We start from the raw sequence: 21,553 nt of genomic DNA, 5'->3' as shown, positions 1-21,553 counted from the left end.
AGTAAACACTATTACCATGATTTTAGTTATTAATATACTGGCTTCAGCTTTTCTTTTACTAAAAGCAAATATATTTATTCATAAAATAATATGATAATGTACATCATGGTATCATAATTTTTACATATATCTTCACCAAAACTTATATACTTTAGTGCATTGTATCCTTTTTATAATAGATTTAAAATGGGCATGCTTTATCCATTTTCTAATTTAGTTTGTATTATTTCTCATCACTTGGCGTCTGTCGTCGTCCGTCGTCATTAACTTTTACAAAAATCTTCTCCTCTGAAACTACTGGGTCAAATTAAATCAGACGTGGCCACAATCATCATTGGGGTATCTAGTTTAAAACTTGTGTCTGGTGACCTGGCCAACCAACCAAGATGGCTGCCATTGCTAAAAATAAAACATAGGGGTAAAATATTGATTTTGGCTTATAACTCTGAAATTTTCAAATGAATGGAACAACTAGTTGTTTGGTTGCTGCCCCAGAATTGGTAATTTTAAAGAAATTTTGTTGTTTTTGGTTATTATCTTGAATACTATTATAGATAGAGATAAACTGTAAACAGCAATAATGTTCAGCAAAGTAAGATCTACAAATAAGTCAACATGACAAAAATGGTCTGTTGACCCCTTAATGAGTTATTGCCCTCTATAGTCAATTTTTAACAATTTTCATTAATTTGGTAAATTTTGGTAAATTTTTACAAAATAATTTCCTCTGTTACTAATGGGCAAAGTTCATTATAGATAGAGATAATTGTAAGTAGCAAGAACGTTCAGTAAAGGAAGAACTTCAAACACATCACCATCACCAAAACACAGTTTTGTCATGAATTCATCTGTGTCCTTTGTTTAATATGCACATAGACCAAAGTGAGCGACACAGGCTTTTTAGAGCCTCCAGTTTGGAATTTGAGATGAAACTAAAGTTAATATCCACCTTCTTTAGAAGACACACATTTTTGATACACTTACTGGTCAAAATTTTGATTAATTTATACCAATACATTTACATTTGACCAAGTTCCCTTATATCAAAGACAATCCAAATGTTTGTTTGATTCAAAGTCAACACAATTAAAAAGAAAATAATTATGAATATGCTTTAATGAATTAAAACAAGTGTCTAAAACTTTATCTTTCTCCCATACACCTAGCTTTGTTATAGAACTGAACTTAGAAATTCGGATGTAAACCTACTTAGTTAATATGATATAAAACCTAAAAAAATAAATCCTGAAACTTAGACTTAGTCAAGAATTCCAAAGCATTAGTTTAAACCAAGCCTGATAGACAGCTTTATGTATTCTGCTTATTTACCCTTTTCTACATAATTAAACATGGTAAAATTTTTGCTTGTTATCAACTAATGTTATTTTTAATGAATTTTAGGACATGGCAGTTCAACTTACATTGTTCAAAATGTGCAACGTAAATTAGGATATATTAAAACACAAGAAACAGAAAGTAAGTAAAATTATGTATTATAGATCTTATTAAGGTAGGCTATTGCCAATGCACGTTATAGATTATTTCTGGACTATGCAAACATTTAAATTGTAGTGTAATATCTTCTTATCATAGAACCAAGTTTCCATTATTTAAAATAAAAAAAAGCTATTTGTCTTCATGAGTAGCACTGCAAGTTATACCGGTAGTCCCCTAATAATTTACAATCATATGTATAAAGGCAATCTAAATAAAAGGTTTAGAATGTCTAAAAATGGGTTTCTAAATAAGCACTGACTGATAATATTGAGTTATGACCTTTACAAATATTAAGTGATTTATGGCCCTTAGACATATAAAGTAATTGAAAAATAAATAATTAGGATTATGCAGAGAATTATTTTATAACATCTACATCTATATAATAAAATTGAGATGTCAAAAGAAAAAGGTATAAAAACCGGATGATTATCATTTTAGTGAAATGAGCTGCTTAGGATAGTAATCACCCTTATGCAAGTGAAAGTATACATAACAGGCTATTATTTGAACTTGGAATTATTTTTATACGACCGCAAAATTTGAAAAATTTTTCGTCGTATATTGCTATCACGTTGGCGTCGGCGTCGTCGTCGTCGTCGTCCGGCGTCCGAATACTTTTAGTTTTCGCACTCTAACTTTAGTAAAAGTGAATGGAAATCTATGAAATTTTAACACAAGGTTTATGACCACAAAAGGAAGGTTGGTATTGATTATGGGAGTTTTGGTCCCAACATTTTAGGAATTAGGGGCCAAAAAGGGCCCAAATAAGCATTTTCTTGGTTTTCACACTATAACTTTAGTTTAAGTTAATAGAAATCTATGAAATTTTGACACAAGGTTTATGACCACAAAAGAAAGGTTGGGATTGATTTTGGGAGTTTTGGTTCCAACAGTTTAGGAATTAGGGGCCAAAAAAGGGCCCAAATAAGCATTATTCTAGGTTTTCGCACATTTACTTTAGTTTAAGTAAATAGAAATCAATGAAATTTAAACACAATGTTTATGACCACAAAAGGAAGGTTGGTATTGATTTTGGGAGTTTTGGTCCTAACAGTTTAGGAATAAGGGGCCCAAAGGGTCCAAAATTGAACTTTGTGTGATTTCATCAAAAATTGAATAATTGGGGTTCTTTGATATGCTGAATCTAACTATGTATGTAGATTCTTAACTTTTGGTCCCGTTTTCAAATTGGTCTACATTAAGGTCCAAAGGGTCCAAAATTAAACTTAGTTTGATTTTGACAAAAATTGAATCCTTGGGGTTCTTTGATATGCTGAATTTAAAAATGTACTTAGATTTTTAATTATTGACCTAGTTTTCAAGTTGTCCAAATGGGGGTCTAAAATTAAACTTTGTTTGATTTCATCAAAAATTGAATAAATGGGTTCTTTGATATGCAAAATCTAACTGTGTATGTAGATTCTTAATTTTTGGTCCAGTTTTCAAATTGGTCTACATTAAGGTCCAAAGGGTCCAAAATTAAACTAAGTTTGATTTTAACAAAAATTAAATTCTTGGGCTTATTTGATATGCTTTATCTAAATATGTACTTTGATTTTTGATTATGGGCCCAGTTTTCAAGTTGGTCCAAATCAGGATTCCATATGAAATATTGTGCAATAGCAAGAAATTTTCAATTGCACAGTATTGCACAATAGCAAGAAATATCTAATTGCACAATATTGTGTAATAGCAATTAATTTTCAATTGGAGTTATCTTTCTTTGTATAGAATAGTAGTTGATAATATATGTTGGAAATTTGCCAGACATGACTATGATGTCATTTTCTATTTTTATTTGCCAATAACTTTATGTAAATGACTTCATTGGAAATTTGCCAATATAAAATGTTGCTGATGAAGCTTTTTTTCCTTATCTTATCTAAAATGTTTTTAGATAATGTTACTGTGTATGTTGGACATTTGCCAGACATGACTATGATGTCATTTTCTATTTTTATTTGCCAATAACTTTATGTAAATAACTTCATTGGAAATTTGCCAATATAAAATGTTGCTGATGAAGTTTTTTTTATTGTTTTATACAATAAACAATGTATATTCACTTTTACTACCAACCAATCTTTACCATTCAGTGATAACAAGCACTTTATTTTACATTTTAATATTTTATGATGTATTTAAAAGAGTAGTTATTGTTGCAAACTCCATTAGAAATTTGAATTGATATCAGTTTTGGAAAAAGGGAAATGGGGATGTGAAAAAAGGGGGGGGGGGGTTAAATTTTTCTCATTTCAGATTTCATAAATAAAAAGAAAATTTCTTCAAACATTTTTTTGAGAGGATTAATATTCAACAGCATAGTGAATTGCTCAAAGGCAAAAAAAAACTTTTAAGTTCATTAGACCACATTCGTTCTGTGTCAGAAACCTATGCTGTGTCATGATCAACTATTTAATTTTAGATTTAAAAAGTTTGAAGAAGAAATCTTTAATTGATTTGTAAAATCTTGACATTTGTTTTGTGTAAAAAAACACCATGTAATGTCAAAAATTTGATCACAATCCAAATTCAGAGCTGTATCACGCTTGAATGTTTTGTCCATACTTGCCCCAACTGTTCAGGGTTCGACCTCTGCGGTCGTATAAAGCTGCGCCCTGCGGAGCACCTGGTTAATTATGGAATTTGCTTGTTTTCTTGTTATTGAAATTTTTAATAAATTCAATGTTTATTGTGTACTGAATGTTCTTTGCTGTGCACAACACTTTCTATAACAAAGAAAATAGTTTATTTTCAATAGAATGTACTGTGCCGCGCACAACACTATGTAACCAAAATACATTTTATGGAAAGTGTTATCAACTGCTCAAAAGATTATAATACCAAATAAACATGGAATTTATTACAAATTTTAAACACAAGAAATTATGCAAATTCCATAATTAAAAATAATTCCAAGTTCAAATAATAGCCTGTTACATGTACATGTGTAAGACTTTGATAGATTTTGGAACAGTCCAATACAAAATAAAATAACTGCATAAATTCTAAACAGCTACAGATCTTTTGAAGAGATTTTTATGCCCCACCTACGATAGTAGAGGGGCATTATGTTTTCTGGTCTGTGGCTCCGTTCGTCTGTGCGTCTGTCCGTTCAGGTTAAAGTTTTTGGTCAAGGTAGCTTTTGGTGAAGTTGAAGTTCAATCAACTTGAAACTTAGTAAACTTGTTGCTTATGATATAATCTTTTTAATTTTGAAGCCAAATTAGACTTTTGACCCCAATTTCACGGTCCACTAAACATAGAAAATGAAAGTGGGAGTTTCAGGTTAAAGTTTTTGGTCAAGGTAGTTTTTGATAAAATTGAAGTCCAATCAACTTGAAACTTAGTACATATGTTCCCTATAGTATAATCTTTCTAATTTTAATACCAAATTAGATTATTACCCAATTTCACGGTCCATGGAACATGGAAAAGGATAGTGCGAGTGGGGCATCCGTGTACTTTGGACACATTCTTGTTTTCAACCTGTAATAGGATAACAGTCAGATGTATTCATAATCATTGGCATAAGATCTTTTTCTATCTTCAGCAGCTGAAATTTTGTTTTAATGTTCAACAGTAAATGCTGTGACAAAGTTTTGCAAATGCAACACCTTAAAATAGATGAAAATCAGAATACAAATGGAAAAAAATGTAGTAGTACTTTCGACTTTGATAAAGAAATATTATATAAATACTATCTACAGGATTTTACATTTTTGTTGTTGTTTTTTTTAAATTTCTTTGCTAACTTTTACAGATAGAAAACATATGGCGTTTTCCAAAAGAAGATCTAGAATGAAGATTTATTTTGATAATCCAGACAAAGAATTATTCCTATGGGCAGTAATGATGAATAGGAAAGATATAGCAATGCTTTTCTGGAAACGTGGAAGAGATTATACATGTAAGTTAGTTTATTGTTTTACATGTAACAGGCTACTGTAAATTCAGAAATTATTGTGTGCATTTATTATTGCGATTTTGTCATTTCTGACTTAAATGGGATTTTGATTTTTATGTTTAATTCATATAAAATATTTCAAAATGCGAGTTTAAATTATTGCGTTTACAACTCTGTCGCATTTTTTCGCAATAATGAAAACCTCGCAATAATTTCTGAATTTAATTAATTCCATGTATATTTTGTATTTTAATGTTCTGTGTGGCGCATAACTCTTTCTATTACAAAAAAGATAGCATATTTTAAATAGACTGTACTGTGCGGCGCACACATTATCTATACAAAATACATTGTGAAAAATGAAACAATAGCTTGTTATATGTAGAATTTCTGCACTCTGTTAAGTAAAGTGACAAAAAGTAGTTTCAATATGTTATGCTGCTTATGGTTTTGACTTCAAATACTTGAATTATTTGTTATCTGACAATAAGCTAGCCATTCCTCTAAAATATGATTAACACTGAGACTTTGTGCTTACTTGCCCGACCCTCAAGTGGATATATATGATAAAAGTATAGCATCAGATTGCAGAAATTATAAATATATAAATGCTCAGCAAGAAAAGATCTGAAATAAGTCAACATGGCTGAAATACGAGGTTTTGTTAAAATCTGCACACAAGTCTATAGAGAACATGTTCTTTGTTCATACCTGCCAACTTTTGAAAGTGCCCATGGGGGTTTTAGTGCGCGACAACAATTTCAAAGGTTAAGTTCTTTGCGACGTATTTTGCGCGTGCTGTTTTGTGGTCTAGAAAAGGTGTCATATTTGTATGATGAGCTTACAAGCCTTTTTCTTAAGGATATTTGCATGATTCTAGTTATTATATCAATAGAAAATATGAATATGTAGCTATAAGACCAGGATTTATTTTCATGTGTAAAGATATTAAATGATTGTTGGCTTTTCCAATTCAAAATTATGCACAAAGAAGGACCTTTATAAAGTTGGGAATAACACCTAGGGGTGACATGCTAGGGGTAACCCCTCAATGTAAGGCCATTAAAACCCACTTTTTAACAAATGAGCACATATTCATACTATCTGAAGAAATTTTCCCAAAGAACTACAAATGTATACATCTTATGATCTATCTGGTATTATATGGTCAACGCATGTACAATAATTTTGAAATGTTCTGAGACCTAAAAAAAATTGGAATCCTAATCCTCATTTAGAAAAGTTTTTCCAAATATAATGAATTTTCCCATTTTCAAGTAAAAAAAAAATTCTAATTTATTTTTTATTATAGTCAAATGACCCTTGTCTTAGGGACAGTCCCCCATTTACCTGATTGTTTGGTCCTTGTAAAAAATAAAGAATAGTACATTGTACTTTAATGATTTGGTAATGTAATTGAATAGATAAATAACATATGTTAAAGCAAGTGTAATGTCAATAAATTAGTGAATAAACTACTATTTATTATCTTTATGGTAGTACTGCATCATTGAATTTTGTCAATCAGCCATGCTTTTATTCTTAATCTGTGTAAGAACCTCATTGAAGGTGAAAAATCACCCATGTTCAAGATTTTAAAATTCTACAACACAAGTTCAAAATCTAGCATGTTAGAATAATCTTGAGAGAAAACGTTTTTGATTGGCTTATTAATTGATCACAAGAAACACTGAATTTGATTGGCTAACACGATTGTCTCTCTTGAACACAGTTCAAAATCGGGAACAATGAAATTTTTCGTGTAAATTTTCACAAAATCGTGTTTTATAGCTTTTTTTCACGATCACGATCGTGCAATCGTGACAAAGGGTCAAAATCGTGTAGTACACGCCTAAATCGTGAAAGTTGGCAGGTATGTTTGTTGGACATTTAAATTTTACCAATCTAATAAAAATTACTTCTCCGCACTGGCTCCTTGTTGTTAATATGTCGCGCGTGGGAAACAATTAGAGCAAGTGCTGGGAACTAATTTTAATTAGATTGAAATTTTACAAAAATTGGTATCCCACTATAGCTAATAATAATAATAATGAATTCAAAGTATTTTATCTTCCCTTCTTCTGTATTGTATGTTCATAATATTCTTATAGTATATGTACAGAAATTTCTAAAAGGCAATGTTTTTTTTTAGGTTCAGCTCTGATGGCCAGTGCTTTAGCCAAAGCTTTATCAAATATAGCAGATTCTGATGAAGATATGGAGCTTAGCCTGTCATACATGGAAAATTCTAAGTAACTATCTTGTATATGGATTATTGAAATGGTGCTTAAGTCATTCAAGTACTGCCTTGCATTATTTGAATGGCTTCTCAGTTATTCAAGATTGCATTCAAATTATGTATTTCCTTGATGTGAATGTTGAATAGTCTTAAATTGTCCAAGGGTGTACCAGCTTCCTCCACCAATAAAAACTTACCTCTTACAACTTTACGAAATGAAATTATACAGTTAGAGGAGAATGTTGACGAACTTTCAATAACTAAACTTGAGAGCAAAAAAATTGAACTTGAGCAATTACGTATTAAAAAATTAAAGGGTAAAATAGTCAGATCACGTGTTCAATGGATAGAGGAAGGTGAAAAACCAACAAATTATTTTTGTGGACTGGAGTCAAAAAATTTTATGAGTAAAATTATACCAAAAATTGAAAGAGATAATGGGGAAATACTTACTGATCAGAACAAAATTTTAAAAGAAGTAAAACTTTTCTATGAAAATTTATATAAGAAGAGAGATAACTCAAGTTCAGTAGCTGATCTGAAAGAAGATCTTAAAAATGTAAATGTTCCAATACTTTCTAATGGTGAGAAGGAGAGCTTGGAGGGTAAAATCACAGTCAAAGAGGCTGGACAGGCATTAAAAAATATGAAAAATAATAAAACTCCTGGCTCTGATGGCTTTTCTACTGAATTTTTTAAATTTTTTTGGAAAGATCTCCATTTTTTTGTGGTTGAATCTTTAAATTATGGTTCAGAACAGGGAGAATTGTCAGTAACACAAAAGCAAGGAATTATTACTTGCCTGCCAAAAGGAAATAAACCACGTCATTTTTTGAAAAATTGGCGTCCTATTTCACTTTTAAACACTGTCTATAAAATTGGGTCAGCAGTAATTGCAAACAGATTTAAGACTGTCCTTGACAAACTTATTAATCTTGATCAGACTGGTTTTATCAGTGGGAGGTACATAGGAGAAAATATAAGGCTTTTATATGATATCATGCAATACACAGAAGATCAAGAAATACCTGGACTCTTGTTGTTAATTGATTTCGAAAAGGCTTTTGATTCTATTTCTTGGGATTTTTTGCTAAATGTTTTAGAGTTCTTTAATTTTGGGGAATCAATTATCAACTGGATAAAAGCTTTTTATAATAATATCAAGTCTGCAGTTATACAAGGGGGTAACCTTTCTGAATTTTTTAACATAGGTCGAGGCTGCCGACAAGGTGACCCCCTTTCACCTTATCTTTTCATCCTTTGTGCTGAGATTCTTGCACTAAAGATAAGAGGAAATAAGGAAATTAGTGGTATTGAAGTAACTCAAGTTGAGCATAAGTTGTCACAGTTTGCCGATGACACTTCATTGATTTTAGATGGTAGTGAAAAATCTTTATATGAATCCTTATCTGAATTGGAATGGTTTGCAAAAATATCTGGTTTAAATATAAATTTTGAGAAAACACAAGTAATTTGGTTTGGAAGTAAAAAGTATAGCAAGGAAATTTTATGTCCCGACGTTAACCTTTCATGGGGGGAGACAACTTTTAAACTACTTGGGATAAATTTTGATGTGGACTTGGACAATATTGTCAACATCAACTATAATGATAAAATTATACAGATTAAGAACATAATAAAACAATGGTCAAAAAGAAACCTTACAGTAATAGGTAGAATAACTGTGATAAAAACTCTTGTTTTACCTATTTTAAACCACCTTATTACGTCTTTGCCTAATCCTTCAAACAGTGTATTCCAAAAAATTAATGACATTTTTTATTCTTTTGTATGGAATTCTCCTATTCATAGAGTGAAGAAGGACATATTGATTAAAGAATATTTGGAGGGAGGATTAAAAATGATAGATCTTTATAGTTTTACCATGGCACTAAAATCATCATGGATAAGAAGGATTTTTCAGAGAGATAATAAGTGGCAAAGTATTTTGATGTCTGATATTGATAAAAATAAACTTTTTAATTGTGGTGTTCAGTATATCAAACAAGCTAGTTTATATATCAAAAACAGTTTTTGGAAAGATGTATTCAGAGCATGGGAAATGATTACTGATAAAGAAAGAAATATGGACTATGAATATTTTTTATCAAGTCCTATTTGGTTTAACAATATGATCAGAATTGGTAATAAACCTGTTTTTTATCAACATTGGTTTAATCATGGTTTACAATATGTTAATGATGTAATAGATGAACATGGATGTTTTATTTCATTAGAATTGTTACAGCAATGTTATGATATCAATGTAAATTTTCTGAATTACATGAGTGTTATTTCTGCTATTAAAAAAGCAGCAAACAATTACAAAAAAGGTTCATATAAGTTATGTTGTCCATTTATTCCAGCTTGCTTACAAGTCTTTTTTAAAAGTAGAAAAGGTACTAAAGATATGTACAAAATACTCATAAGTAACAAGGTGACTCCAACAGGACAACTGAAGTGGAGTGAAATATTAGGTGAAGATCTTATTTGGAAACATATATTCAAACTACCTTTTACAGTCACTGTCAATACAAAACTACAGTGGCTTCAGTACAGAATCAACCATAGAATTCTTGCCACAAATAAATTTTTATGTAAAATCAAACTTATCGATAACCCTCTATGTACTTTTTGTAAATTAGAAGATGAAACTGTTGAACATATTCTGTGGAATTGTGAGATTATCCAAAATTTTTTACAAGATGTAGATTATTGGTTCTTATCTGGTGGGGTAAGCCTGCCATTGAATAAGTTGAATTTTATTTTTGGAGATATATCAAAAGTTCGAAAAGGTGACCCATATAATTTGATTTTTCTATACATGAAACAATATATATACAACAGTAGATGTTTTTCAAAAGATCTTTCAGTCAGTGCCATTAAAGAAAAGTTAAAATATATGTACAATTTAGAAAAAATAATGGCAGTCAAAAATAAGAGACAAAAACACTTTGATACCATGTGGAATGCATTTAAAGTATTATTTTTATAATTCAATTTGTCATTTGTTTTTACAATCTATATTTATTGTCAAAACTAACATAAAATATTATTGTATCTAATAGCACAATTATTATGTACTGAAAATCTTACAGGATATTTTTTTAACCTCTTCCTTTTTTTTTCTTTTTTTTTTATAAAATTCTTTAAAATTCTCAAGTGCCACACAGTGGTACATAAACATTTAACTCTAATTATATTTTCTTCTGTATTTTCTTGCTTCTTTTTTTTTCATATAAATAGAAAAAATTAATTTACAACAATGTTTATTGTCATAAATAAATACATATTCAAATCTATCGCTAATATTACTGTATGTATGTTTGATGTGTTGTATTTGTTGTAAATCTTGAAAATAATAAAAATTAAAAAAAAAAAAAAACTTACCTCTTGAAAATAGACAATAATTCTTGAAGTGGCGTTAAACATCAATCAATCAATCAATCAATGGGTTCAAAATTTGAATAATAATTTTAAAGAATGTGGTAACTTGTGGATTACATTAACATTGGCTGAGAAAAATTTTCGAAACCCAATTGATTAATTTTAGAATAAAAGAGATAAAACTATTTCTAAACACAGCACAGGATTTGTTGTCCAAGTTATACAACCTGCTTAAAGAGAACATGGTGCAACAAACTGCACAAATTTCAATAATAGGCAGTAACTTCAAATTATTTGAGAAAGTATGATGAAACTATCCACAAAAAAATGTCATTGTTCACATCCAGTTCAGATCAACAAAGCAGACACAGCACAACAAATTGTACAGAAAAGAGTAAAATGATGCTGTTACCTTACTAATTATGATGAGTGATTTATATATTTAATGATTACCAAATTGAAACTGACTTGTGAACCCATATCATTGTCAATTGTTTCTTATGTTGGTTTTTAAGTCTTAACTAAACTTAAAGTGAATAACATATGGCATTCTAAAGAGGTCATGGGTCTTTTTTAGGTTTTATGAGGGTCTAGCATGTAGTTTGATAACAGAGTGTTATATACAGAACCGATATTTAGCCACATCTATGCTAGTCCAGACAGTAGAACAGTATGGTAATACCACACAATTTACACTAGCTGATGCTAATGAGATGATGGATTTCATGGGACAAACAGCATGTATGGCCAAACTCAACAGTATCTGGAAGGGTAGAATGGCTCTTTATACATCTAACATGAAGGTATATTATAGATGATTTTAAACAGTTTTCCAAATGAAAAATCTTCTTTTTCAAATCATGAAGTATGGCATGCTAGCTGGCAGGCAGGTGGCTGGCAGCTTCCAACAATTTCTGTGTAATTACTTATGAACCCGTTAATCAATGTATTTCAAATCTAAATATATTGTTACTGTTGACAAAATGAAGGTTAAAGTTGGTATTGACTTTTTTTACTTTTGCTTGTCAGGACATGATCTTTGAAGGTTTGAAAGAGGGGCAGAGTATGACATGTCAAAAAGACCTAAAAGCCATACATCAGAATACATCAATTTCATTCATACTATCTGCTTTTTTTAAGTTCAACAAACTTAAATTACTCTGAAAATATTGAAAATCTGGTTTGCTGTTAATTTGTCATTTCATATCGTGTCATCATTCAAAATTTACCAAAAACATTACTTATTAAGGTTTCATAATTTTTTCATGGTTTTTGGAACCACTATCATATATGTGCAGATTTGTCTTGTAACAACTTGAGATTTGAAAATTTTCAGCTGGAGTTCGGGCCTCAAAACTGGAGATTTTTAAGTGACTATGCAAATTTAAAATTGTTGAATCAAAACTATTGTTGGAGGTAACTTCTTGAAACTTTAATTTTACAATTTTCTTATTTGCAGATTATTATCAGCATTTTTATACCGTTCCTGATCCCTGCGATTAAGTTTATTACCAGTAAAGCTCCTGGTGAAGATCAAGAAAGGGAGGAAGAAGAGATAATAGAGGAAGAATGTATGGCCATTTCAGAAGATCCTCATGCCACGACAAATAAAGTGACACCTGAAAACACAATAGACTTTACAGAGCAAGAATTAAAGCCTAAAAAATATGGAAAATTTTACAAAGTTGCCATGTGTGCCTGTGGAAATACTGAGGACACAATCAGCATACCTTATGCTATTTATTACTTCTACACAGCACCAGTCACTAAATTCTGGATCTATTTGGTAAGGTGTACAATGCTTTTTATGAGTTTACTTTGCAAAAAGTATGTTAGAACAGATTATGATTTTATTTTTGCACTTATGTGCCTTATGAAGGCTTTCATTTAAAAAAAAGTATTAAGGGTTCTATTGATAACTTACATAATTTGTAACATTAATTTTTGCCTCTTTTAGTTTCCTTTTAGTTTGTGTTTTATATAGGAATATTAACATTGTTTGTGCTGACAGATTTACATACTATCAATGAGGGTAGAACTTAAATCTTTGCCACTTTATGATTTCGTAACTTATGTTTATAGGAATATGCACATAGTTTGTGCTGACAGATTTACATACTATCAATGAGGGTAGAACTTAAATCTTTGCCACTTTAAGATTTCGTAACTTATGTTTATAGGAATATTCACATAGTTTGTGCTGACAGATTTACATGCTATCCATGAAGGTAGAACTTAAATCTTTGCCACTTTCAGATTTCGTAACTTGTGTTTATAGGAATATTCACATAGTTTGTACTGACAGATTTACATGCGAAAAATAATTAACATATACTTTGCCTCTTTCTGATTCCCAACCTTGTGTTTATAGGAATATTCACATTGTTTGTGCTGACAGATAAACATGTTACAAATAATCAATTAACATTAATCTTTGCGTCTTTCAGATTTCCTACCTTGCGTTTATATGAATATCTGCATTGTTTGTACTGACAGATTTACATGCTATAAAAATAATGAATGAAAATTAATCTTTGCGTCTTTCAGATTTCCTACCTGGTGTTTATAGGAATATTTACCTTGTTTGTGCTGACAGATTTACATGCTATAGATGACGGTGGAATATCTGTGTATGAGTATATTACTTGGGGGTGGACAGTCTCTATGGTGACAGAGGAAGTCAGACAGGTACTTTAACTTGTAAAACAACTTTAAGAAAATTGTCAATACCATGAATAAGGGGCAAGATACAGGGTCCTTCAGTTTTGTATTCTTTATTTTTTCATGCCATTTTTCTCTATTTTTTATAAATTTTGCCTGTAAGAGTTTGGTATGACGGCCATTATCATTGAACTAGTATACATATTTGTTTAAGGGGCAGCTGAAGGACTCCTCAGGGTGCGGGAGTTTCAAGCTGCATTGAAGACCCTTTGGTGGCCTTTAGCTGTTGTCTGCTCTATGGTTGTGTTGTTGTTTCTTTTACACATTCCTCATTTCCATTCTTTATTTTATACTTTATATTTTTGCACCCTGTTATTTTCTATTCTTTAGTTTTATGCCCCTGCAGAGGGGCATTAAAATTTACACTTGTCCATCTGTCATTTGTACATCAGCCTGTGCTGTACTTCCAAAAATTGGTTTCTTTTTTCGAACTTTAGTTTGCCTGAACCAAAGATTACAACAAAATACAGATCAAGTTAGAATTTTGGTGGCTTCTCGTTTAACATTCTAGAGTTATGCCCCTTTATAAATGGAAAAATATACTATATTTTTTGTTTCCATTCCCTCACTTTAGTCTGACACAACCAAATTTTATGACACTTATACACAATGCTTATTTTCACAAAATACAGATCAAGTTTGAGTTTTGGTAGTGTCCATTTTACCTTTCTAGAGTTATGTCCTTTTACAAACGGAAAAATTGCTTAAATTTTCGTTTCTGTTCTCTCACTTAAGTTTGCCTCAACCAAATGTTATGACACTTGTATACAATGCTTATTACCATGGCATCACTTTCAACATGCTAGAGTTATGACTCTTTATGTAAAATCAAATCCTATTTTCTTAACCTAGTAATAATAAAAACTTAATGTATTTAACTTCTGTTCCTTTTCAATATAGATTTTATGTTGTCGTTACATCAAAGTTGAACATGAATCGGTAATGATATGATTCAAGCCAGATATCTGTAGTTAATACATCTAGTTATATTTTGCTACTATTAATCTGTTCTTTCTCAATCATCAGTATTTTTAACATTGAAATATTCATTGTTTGAGTATGGAGAAAGCATGGCCTAGGAAAATTATTTCATTTCATCTTCTAGGTTATGCAGTTGGATCAAAAATTACTGTTGTTTTTTGTAATAAATGCTATATTGGACAATTATAGATAATAGTATAAATTCAATTTTACATGTGAAACTGTAATTAGATACCCACACCTATGTCCACTTTGATTGTAATCTATAAATGTACTTCTGATAGAAGAAAATGAAATATGAATGGCTGATACTATAAAAGAATGCCTGCTTTTATTTACAGCAATGTGTCAACAATCCACATGGTAATCTGAACAACATTATTGTTTAATAGTCTCTTTTTGATGGTAGATGATATATTGTTGATGTTGACAACTTTTAATGTTTTAATCACTTTTGAATCAATGAATTGATATTTAAGGAATAACAATTAAAATGTATCTGTGTTCTATAATCAAAAGCCAGTGTCTGTTTGCTAGCCACAATCCATATGTTATTCTTAGCTTACAAGGTTTAAGGTAGGGATTGCAAGTTCTGTGTTAGCCTCTATATATTAAACTATATATTTTTGTGCATTTCTAAGAATAAAGACTACAAGAGGCTGTCAGATTGACAGCAAACCAGATTTGCAAATCTGATTTCATTAATAAGATCAAGTAAAAAGGGTCCAGAAATGAAAAGGCCAAAACCAATCTAAGTATAACTTTTCGCTACTTATAAAGGTCTATAATAGAACTCAACAAAGATAAAATCGAAAATCTTGAAAATCAAATTCGACCTTTATTCACATAAAAACAAAATATCTAAATTTGAAATGATTTTGTTGAAGTGTTTTCAAGTTAATGCAAGGACACTGTTTAGCAGCAACCTGCCTGACGACCTTCATGTCCTCTCAGCTGCTACACTTATCTGCTGTACTTCATCAAATTAATAACCAATATTTTTCTTTGGAAATCAGGTTAAAAATGGCATATCTTTGAAAAAAGAAAATGATGTGAAAATATTATAATCAAATCATATTAGTCAATTATTTAGTGTCTTTTAAAAAAATCATGATTTATATGTAAAAGAACATAAATTATTGTAATTTTTTCCTTATTGCAAAAAAGCTAAAATGACCTCAATGCTGTAGCTTGTTTTATGACACTTGATATTGTAGTCCAAGGGTCCGGAAATGGTCATATTTGCCAGTCTTGTCCTAAACTGAAAGTATTTTGTCCTAAACGAGTAATTGGGATTTAGGACAAATTTTATTTTTCAACAGAAATAATTTCGGTCATTTCGTTAAGATCGAGTTTCAAAATCGCCATTTTGAACATCTTTTTGGTTTTTTTTATCAATTTCCTGTAATTAAACTGCCACTCCAGTAAAGTGTTATAATCCTGAGGTCCCTCCTAATAACTATATTAATGCCTCAGGGAGCTATTGGCTAATGATCGCTAATCTCTTTACCTGTGTTTTTAATTAACACCTGGCTATTAATCATAAGCTCAGAACTAATATTATAAAGAAATCAAAATTCCATAACAGCTATCTTCATTATTTAATTACTTTTCAGCAAAAACAATTGTCAATTATGATTTAAAATTAAATTAAAACTTGATTTAATTTACGTAGAAAACACTTTTCACATTATCAATAATAATGTGAAGGGTTTCTTCTTTACAGAGGAGTGTATTATGGTTTATTATTGATAAATTTTCACTATAGATTTAAGGTTCCTCAAGGATATAAGAACTTTTGTCAGAAAAACCTATGTTTTCTCCTGCTCCAAAGAGGTAAATTGGTTATATATGTTTGTGTTTCAGTTGTTTCTTCCCTTTATCTGTCCCTAGGTTGTTGTGTAGTCCCAAAAATATTTTTTTTACAGTTTTCTCTAGAATTACAAATCAGAACCTTCTGAAATTTTGTTACAATGTTTTATGTAAGCATGTTTTACTGTGTGATGTGTTTTCACATTCACTGCTGTAGACTTTAAATCAGTGCTTCTTGATATTTGGTATCAAGCTTCATGAGGCTGTACTGTATGATGTGCATCCATTGTCTATCAACTTCCTGTTTACTGAATTCTGATACATGTACCAGGATATCATAAGGAAGCAATTATGTCCTGGTCAACTTGTTTTTCCATATCTTTAAAGTTTATGTCAGGAAATCATTTTTGAGAAAAAAGATAAGGGGGTCAAAGGATTTTGAAGATTAAAAAAAATAGCATGAAAGCATTTAGATTGAAATATAAGCAAAAATAGAGTTGTGACATATTTAAACTGAATATAAAAAAATCAATGTAAGATTTTGCTCAAATTTCTCAATTGATAAAGTGATCCTAGTAGGAAAACCAAAATTAAAATGGATGAGTTAGACTAGATAATTCCCTTTTAAAGCAAATGTATGAAATTAGAACTTATAATAATAAATTTCACCAAATTTGATTATAGATTGTTCTTCTTCATCATCAAGAATGAAAATTAATGAAATGCTCTCGAGTTTAATAGCAAAAAGCAAATGATTCAACATTTTTAATTGATCAAATACTCAGTATTCAAGTTTATATTCTTTACCGAAAGCTGTTTTTGTCTGCATGGTAGAGATATGTAAATATGTATAACCTCCAATGCAGTGCAAAATGTATTGCCATTGAGCCACCTTAAAGTCAAAAATAGAATTTGTAGAATATTACCTTATTGAAATGCATTTTTGTTTTCTCTTCAGATACTGATGAAAGAACAGTTATCCCTATTGTACAAACTACGCAGTTGGTGGGGTAGTGTATGGAACAAATTTGACTTTGTCATGTACATATTGTTTTTGTCATCATTTATTATGAGGTTCTCCCTGTCAAAGGAGGACTTTCTTTGGGCTAGGATGACCTACAGTATAACCTTAGCCATGTATATCATGAGGTCAATGCAGTTCTTTTTTGTAGAGAAAAATATTGGACCAAAAGTGATTATGATCAGGAAAATGGTATGTATTTTTTTATACTGTGGATTCATTATTATTCATTGGATACCAATTTTCATGGGTTTCGTGGTTACAGATGAACCAAAAATTTAAATGTGCAACGAAAAGCAAATTTTGTATACGCTTGTATGCAGTCTTAGGCAAAACCATGAAATTATATATCCACGAACACGAATTAAAGTTTTCCTTGATCCACGAAAATTGGAACCCACGAAAATAAATGAATCCACAGTATTTGCTTTATATTGTCATGGAAGCTAAATATGTAGATCCAAATTTTTTATAAGAAGTCCTGTAGGTGTTAGTGGGAACTGCACTGAAAGATAATACTATGATATTTAATCTTTATTTGACTTTAGTTTAAAAAGTTTACTAACTAAAATTTGCCAATCAGTTTGCTGTATTGTGGAAGTGGTTCAATTAATTCAGGTCATTTAATTATGAAACTTTTATTTTATCATAGTTCACCTGCTAAATTGTTCAATTTTAAGTTATTGTTGAAGATTTATTTGCATAATTTGGTTTATTTATCGAGAAACAGGTTTCCTATTAGTGGAAGGCAGGAGGGAATCTTAAATAACTTGTTTAAATATGTTTACAGTTAATTCAGAAATTTTGGCTTGCATTTATTATCGCAATTGTTGAAAAATAGACAAACATGTCACTGGACTAGTATATATTTGTTTAGGGGCCAGCTGAAGGACGCCTCCGGGTGCAGGAATTTCTCGCTACATTGAAGACCTGTTGGTGACCCTCTGCTGTTGTTTTTATTTGGGCGGGTTGTTGTCTCTTTGACACATTCCCCATTTCCATTCTCAATTTTATAGATTAATTGTATTTATTTCTGGAAATTTGGCGGTATCAGGTCCGTTCGCGCCCAATATACTTTCGCACCCTACACGTTCGCACCTCGCACGTTCGCACCCAAGGTCCGTTCGCACTCTACACGTTCGCGCCCAATTTTAATTCAAATTCCAGTTGAATAATTGGAAAATCATGATTGTTGTTTTTAATTGCTTTCGTGTAAATACTGAATTTATTTATAGCTTGGTATGAGTAAAAGATTGAAGATTTTAAACTTGTAAAACACAAAAGATAATTTATTAATTGTTTTTAACAGCTTGGTACCTTTGATCTGAAACTATGAAACAATAAAATATAGCAATACACTAACCAAAACATGATTAAGAGTTATTCAACACAAAATGAAACGTTGACAGAATCCCAATTCATTTAGAAAGGGTTATTATTTTTTTTAACGATACACTATCCAAAACATGATTAAGATTTATTCAACACAAAAAAAAAAAAAAAAAAACGCTGTCTCACTTTATTTTGAGGACAATTATACTTATAAGAATACTACTTGCCAAAACTTGATTACAAAGTTATTAAACACAAAACCAATTAAAATTGGGCGTGAACATGTAGGGTGCGAACAGACTTTGGGTGCGAACATGTAGGGTGCGAAAGTGAAAGGGGGCGAACATGAGTGGGTGCGAACGTGAATGGGCGCGAACGGACCCGGATTCAAATTTGGCTGACAAATAATGCTATCAAAATGGAAAATGCTTTGCTTTTGCTCAACTTATTCCATTGCAATTTTCACAATAATAAAAACATGGCAAAAATTTCTGAAATTACTCTATGTTCACAGACAAAATTGAAATGAGATGGAAATAGCTTTTCAACAATATTTGATATATTTTTTTCAATGTTGGTATGACAATAGATTTCTGTTCATTTCATGTTTTTTTACTTTTTTTCAGATCACAGATTTACAGTTTTTCTTTTTGATATTAGCAGTATTTGTGTTTAGTTTTGGGGTGACCTATCAAGCCAACTTATTTCCCAATGCTCCACAGACCTGGAGTCTACTCAAGGATATTGTTTACCTACCATATTGGCAGATGTATGGGGAACTTTTCATAGAAAACATCGAAGGTTAGTTGATTTTGTTGTTTTTACTGTTTTCTATTGATTAGTTTTGTAGATTAATATGTCCATTTAGTGCAATGTCTCCAATATTGGTTTACGAGTTCTAACTTTAGTTTTCCTTGACCAAATATTTCAAAACTTTACCCAACGGTTATTACATCAAAACACAGATGAAGGTGGAAATAAGCTGGAATGACTTTTCCGTTAATGAGTTATGCCCCTTTATAAACTTAAAAATTGCTGAATTTTTCGTTTTCTGTTCTTTAACTTTAGTTTGCCTCAAACAAATGTTATGAAACTTATACACAATGCTTATTACCACAAAACACAGATCAAGTTTGAATTTTGGTGGCGTCACTTTAACCGTTCTAGCGTTATGCCCTTTACAAATGGAAAAATCGCTGAATTTTTCGTTTCTGTTCTCTAACTTTAGTTTGCCTTTAGCAAAGGTTATGATCTTATACACATTGCTTATTACTACAAAGCACAGTACAAATTGAAAAATTGCTGATTTTTTTTCTTTCAATTAACTTACTTTAAAAGTTTGTCTCAACCAAATATTATGAAACTTTAACATAATGCTTAATTTATTAGCTCAAAACTCAGATCATCTTTTATTTTGGGTGATGTCACCTTTATTGTGCTAGAGTTAAGTACCTTTATAATATATGCAAGCAGAGGCATTATCTGTGTCCCATGGAAACATTCTCCATTTATTTTATTGAATTTTAATGTCAAACATGCTGTTTTTTCTGGCATAAGTCGAATAGGAACAGTGAGAAAAGCTTTCTTTATGGCTTTAAGAATGTACTGGTATCTAGAAGTACTGAAAAATACTACAGTGAACTGGTATCTAGAAGTACTGAAAAATACTACAGTGAATGGTAAAGTTTACTGTATAAAAGTTATATATGACTCAAAAAGCTCATATATAGATATAGGAAGATGTGGTATGAGTGCCAATGAGACAACTCTCCATCCAAGTAACAATTTATAAAAGTAAACCATTATAGGTCAAGGTTTGGTCTTCAACACCGATCCTTGGCTCACACCAAACAGCAAGCTATAAGGGGCCCATAAATTACTAGTGTAAAACCATTCAAACGGGAAAACCAACAGTCCAATCTATTTAAAAATGTGAAACATGTATGAACTACATAAACAGACGACAACTACTGTACATCAGATTCCTTACTTAGGGCAGGTGGATCTTTTGAATGCTACCTGAAATTTTACATACTTAACAGCAGCAAAAACAAACATGTTTTATATGAAAAAATAATTTGTTTTAACAATATGTTTAAAGACATTTTTGCCCTATGATAATGAGAATGTTTATTTTATTTTATTCAACTAGGAGAAGAGCCATCATCATGTACAAGTGATCCTGCCTTATACCTCAATGGAACGATGACTAGATGTCCTGAAAAGAATGCCATTGTGCCTTTACTCTTAGCTATTTATATGGTGCTGACAAATATCTTATTGGTTAATCTGTTGATTGCCATGTTCTCGTAAGTATGTTTATAATATACTTAGCAGTAAATATAAGTAATGTATGTGTATAATCAATGGCAATTGTGCTGTATCAGTGATGAAATTGACATCAGGTATGATTGCAAAGGATTTATGATGATTTTTCACATTCCTAATTTGTATGACATCATGCCATCAATATCAGTCATATGCTTTATCAAACCCTAAATCTGTATGAAGCCATTTCATGTGAAAAACTTTTTCTTGCAGTATATGTTCTGATAATATGGCCTTTTCAATATCACACACCATATCAATCCTCAACCAATATAATGCCTTGAACAGAGCTCTTAGAATTATATAAGTGTCTCATGTTGGATTT

At 30.8% G+C, this 21,553-nt stretch overlaps 1 protein-coding gene across 3 annotated transcripts in view; it reads left to right on the top strand.

The window, feature by feature from the left end:
• The window catches only part of LOC143045437 (transient receptor potential cation channel subfamily M member-like 2), a 67,298-nt gene that overhangs the window by 28,888 nt on the left and 16,857 nt on the right, over window positions 1-21,553 (top strand). For all 3 annotated transcript variants that reach the window (XM_076217930.1, XM_076217928.1, XM_076217929.1), the window contains exons 15-23: window positions 1,402-1,476; window positions 5,264-5,410; window positions 7,560-7,659; window positions 11,611-11,836; window positions 12,493-12,819; window positions 13,581-13,721; window positions 17,506-17,760; window positions 19,527-19,701; window positions 21,053-21,209. In XM_076217930.1, the coding sequence (XP_076074045.1) occupies window positions 1,402-1,476; window positions 5,264-5,410; window positions 7,560-7,659; window positions 11,611-11,836; window positions 12,493-12,819; window positions 13,581-13,721; window positions 17,506-17,760; window positions 19,527-19,701; window positions 21,053-21,209 (1,603 nt within the window). The remainder of the gene's footprint in view (window positions 1-1,401; window positions 1,477-5,263; window positions 5,411-7,559; window positions 7,660-11,610; window positions 11,837-12,492; window positions 12,820-13,580; window positions 13,722-17,505; window positions 17,761-19,526; window positions 19,702-21,052; window positions 21,210-21,553) is intronic.

The sequence above is a fragment of the Mytilus galloprovincialis genome, chromosome 9, assembly GCF_965363235.1.
Source record: "Mytilus galloprovincialis chromosome 9, xbMytGall1.hap1.1, whole genome shotgun sequence".
Classification (NCBI taxonomy): domain Eukaryota; kingdom Metazoa; phylum Mollusca; class Bivalvia; order Mytilida; family Mytilidae; genus Mytilus; species Mytilus galloprovincialis.
The sequence above is the reverse complement of the archived record's forward strand: the minus strand, read 5'-3'. Positions and strand labels throughout refer to the sequence as shown.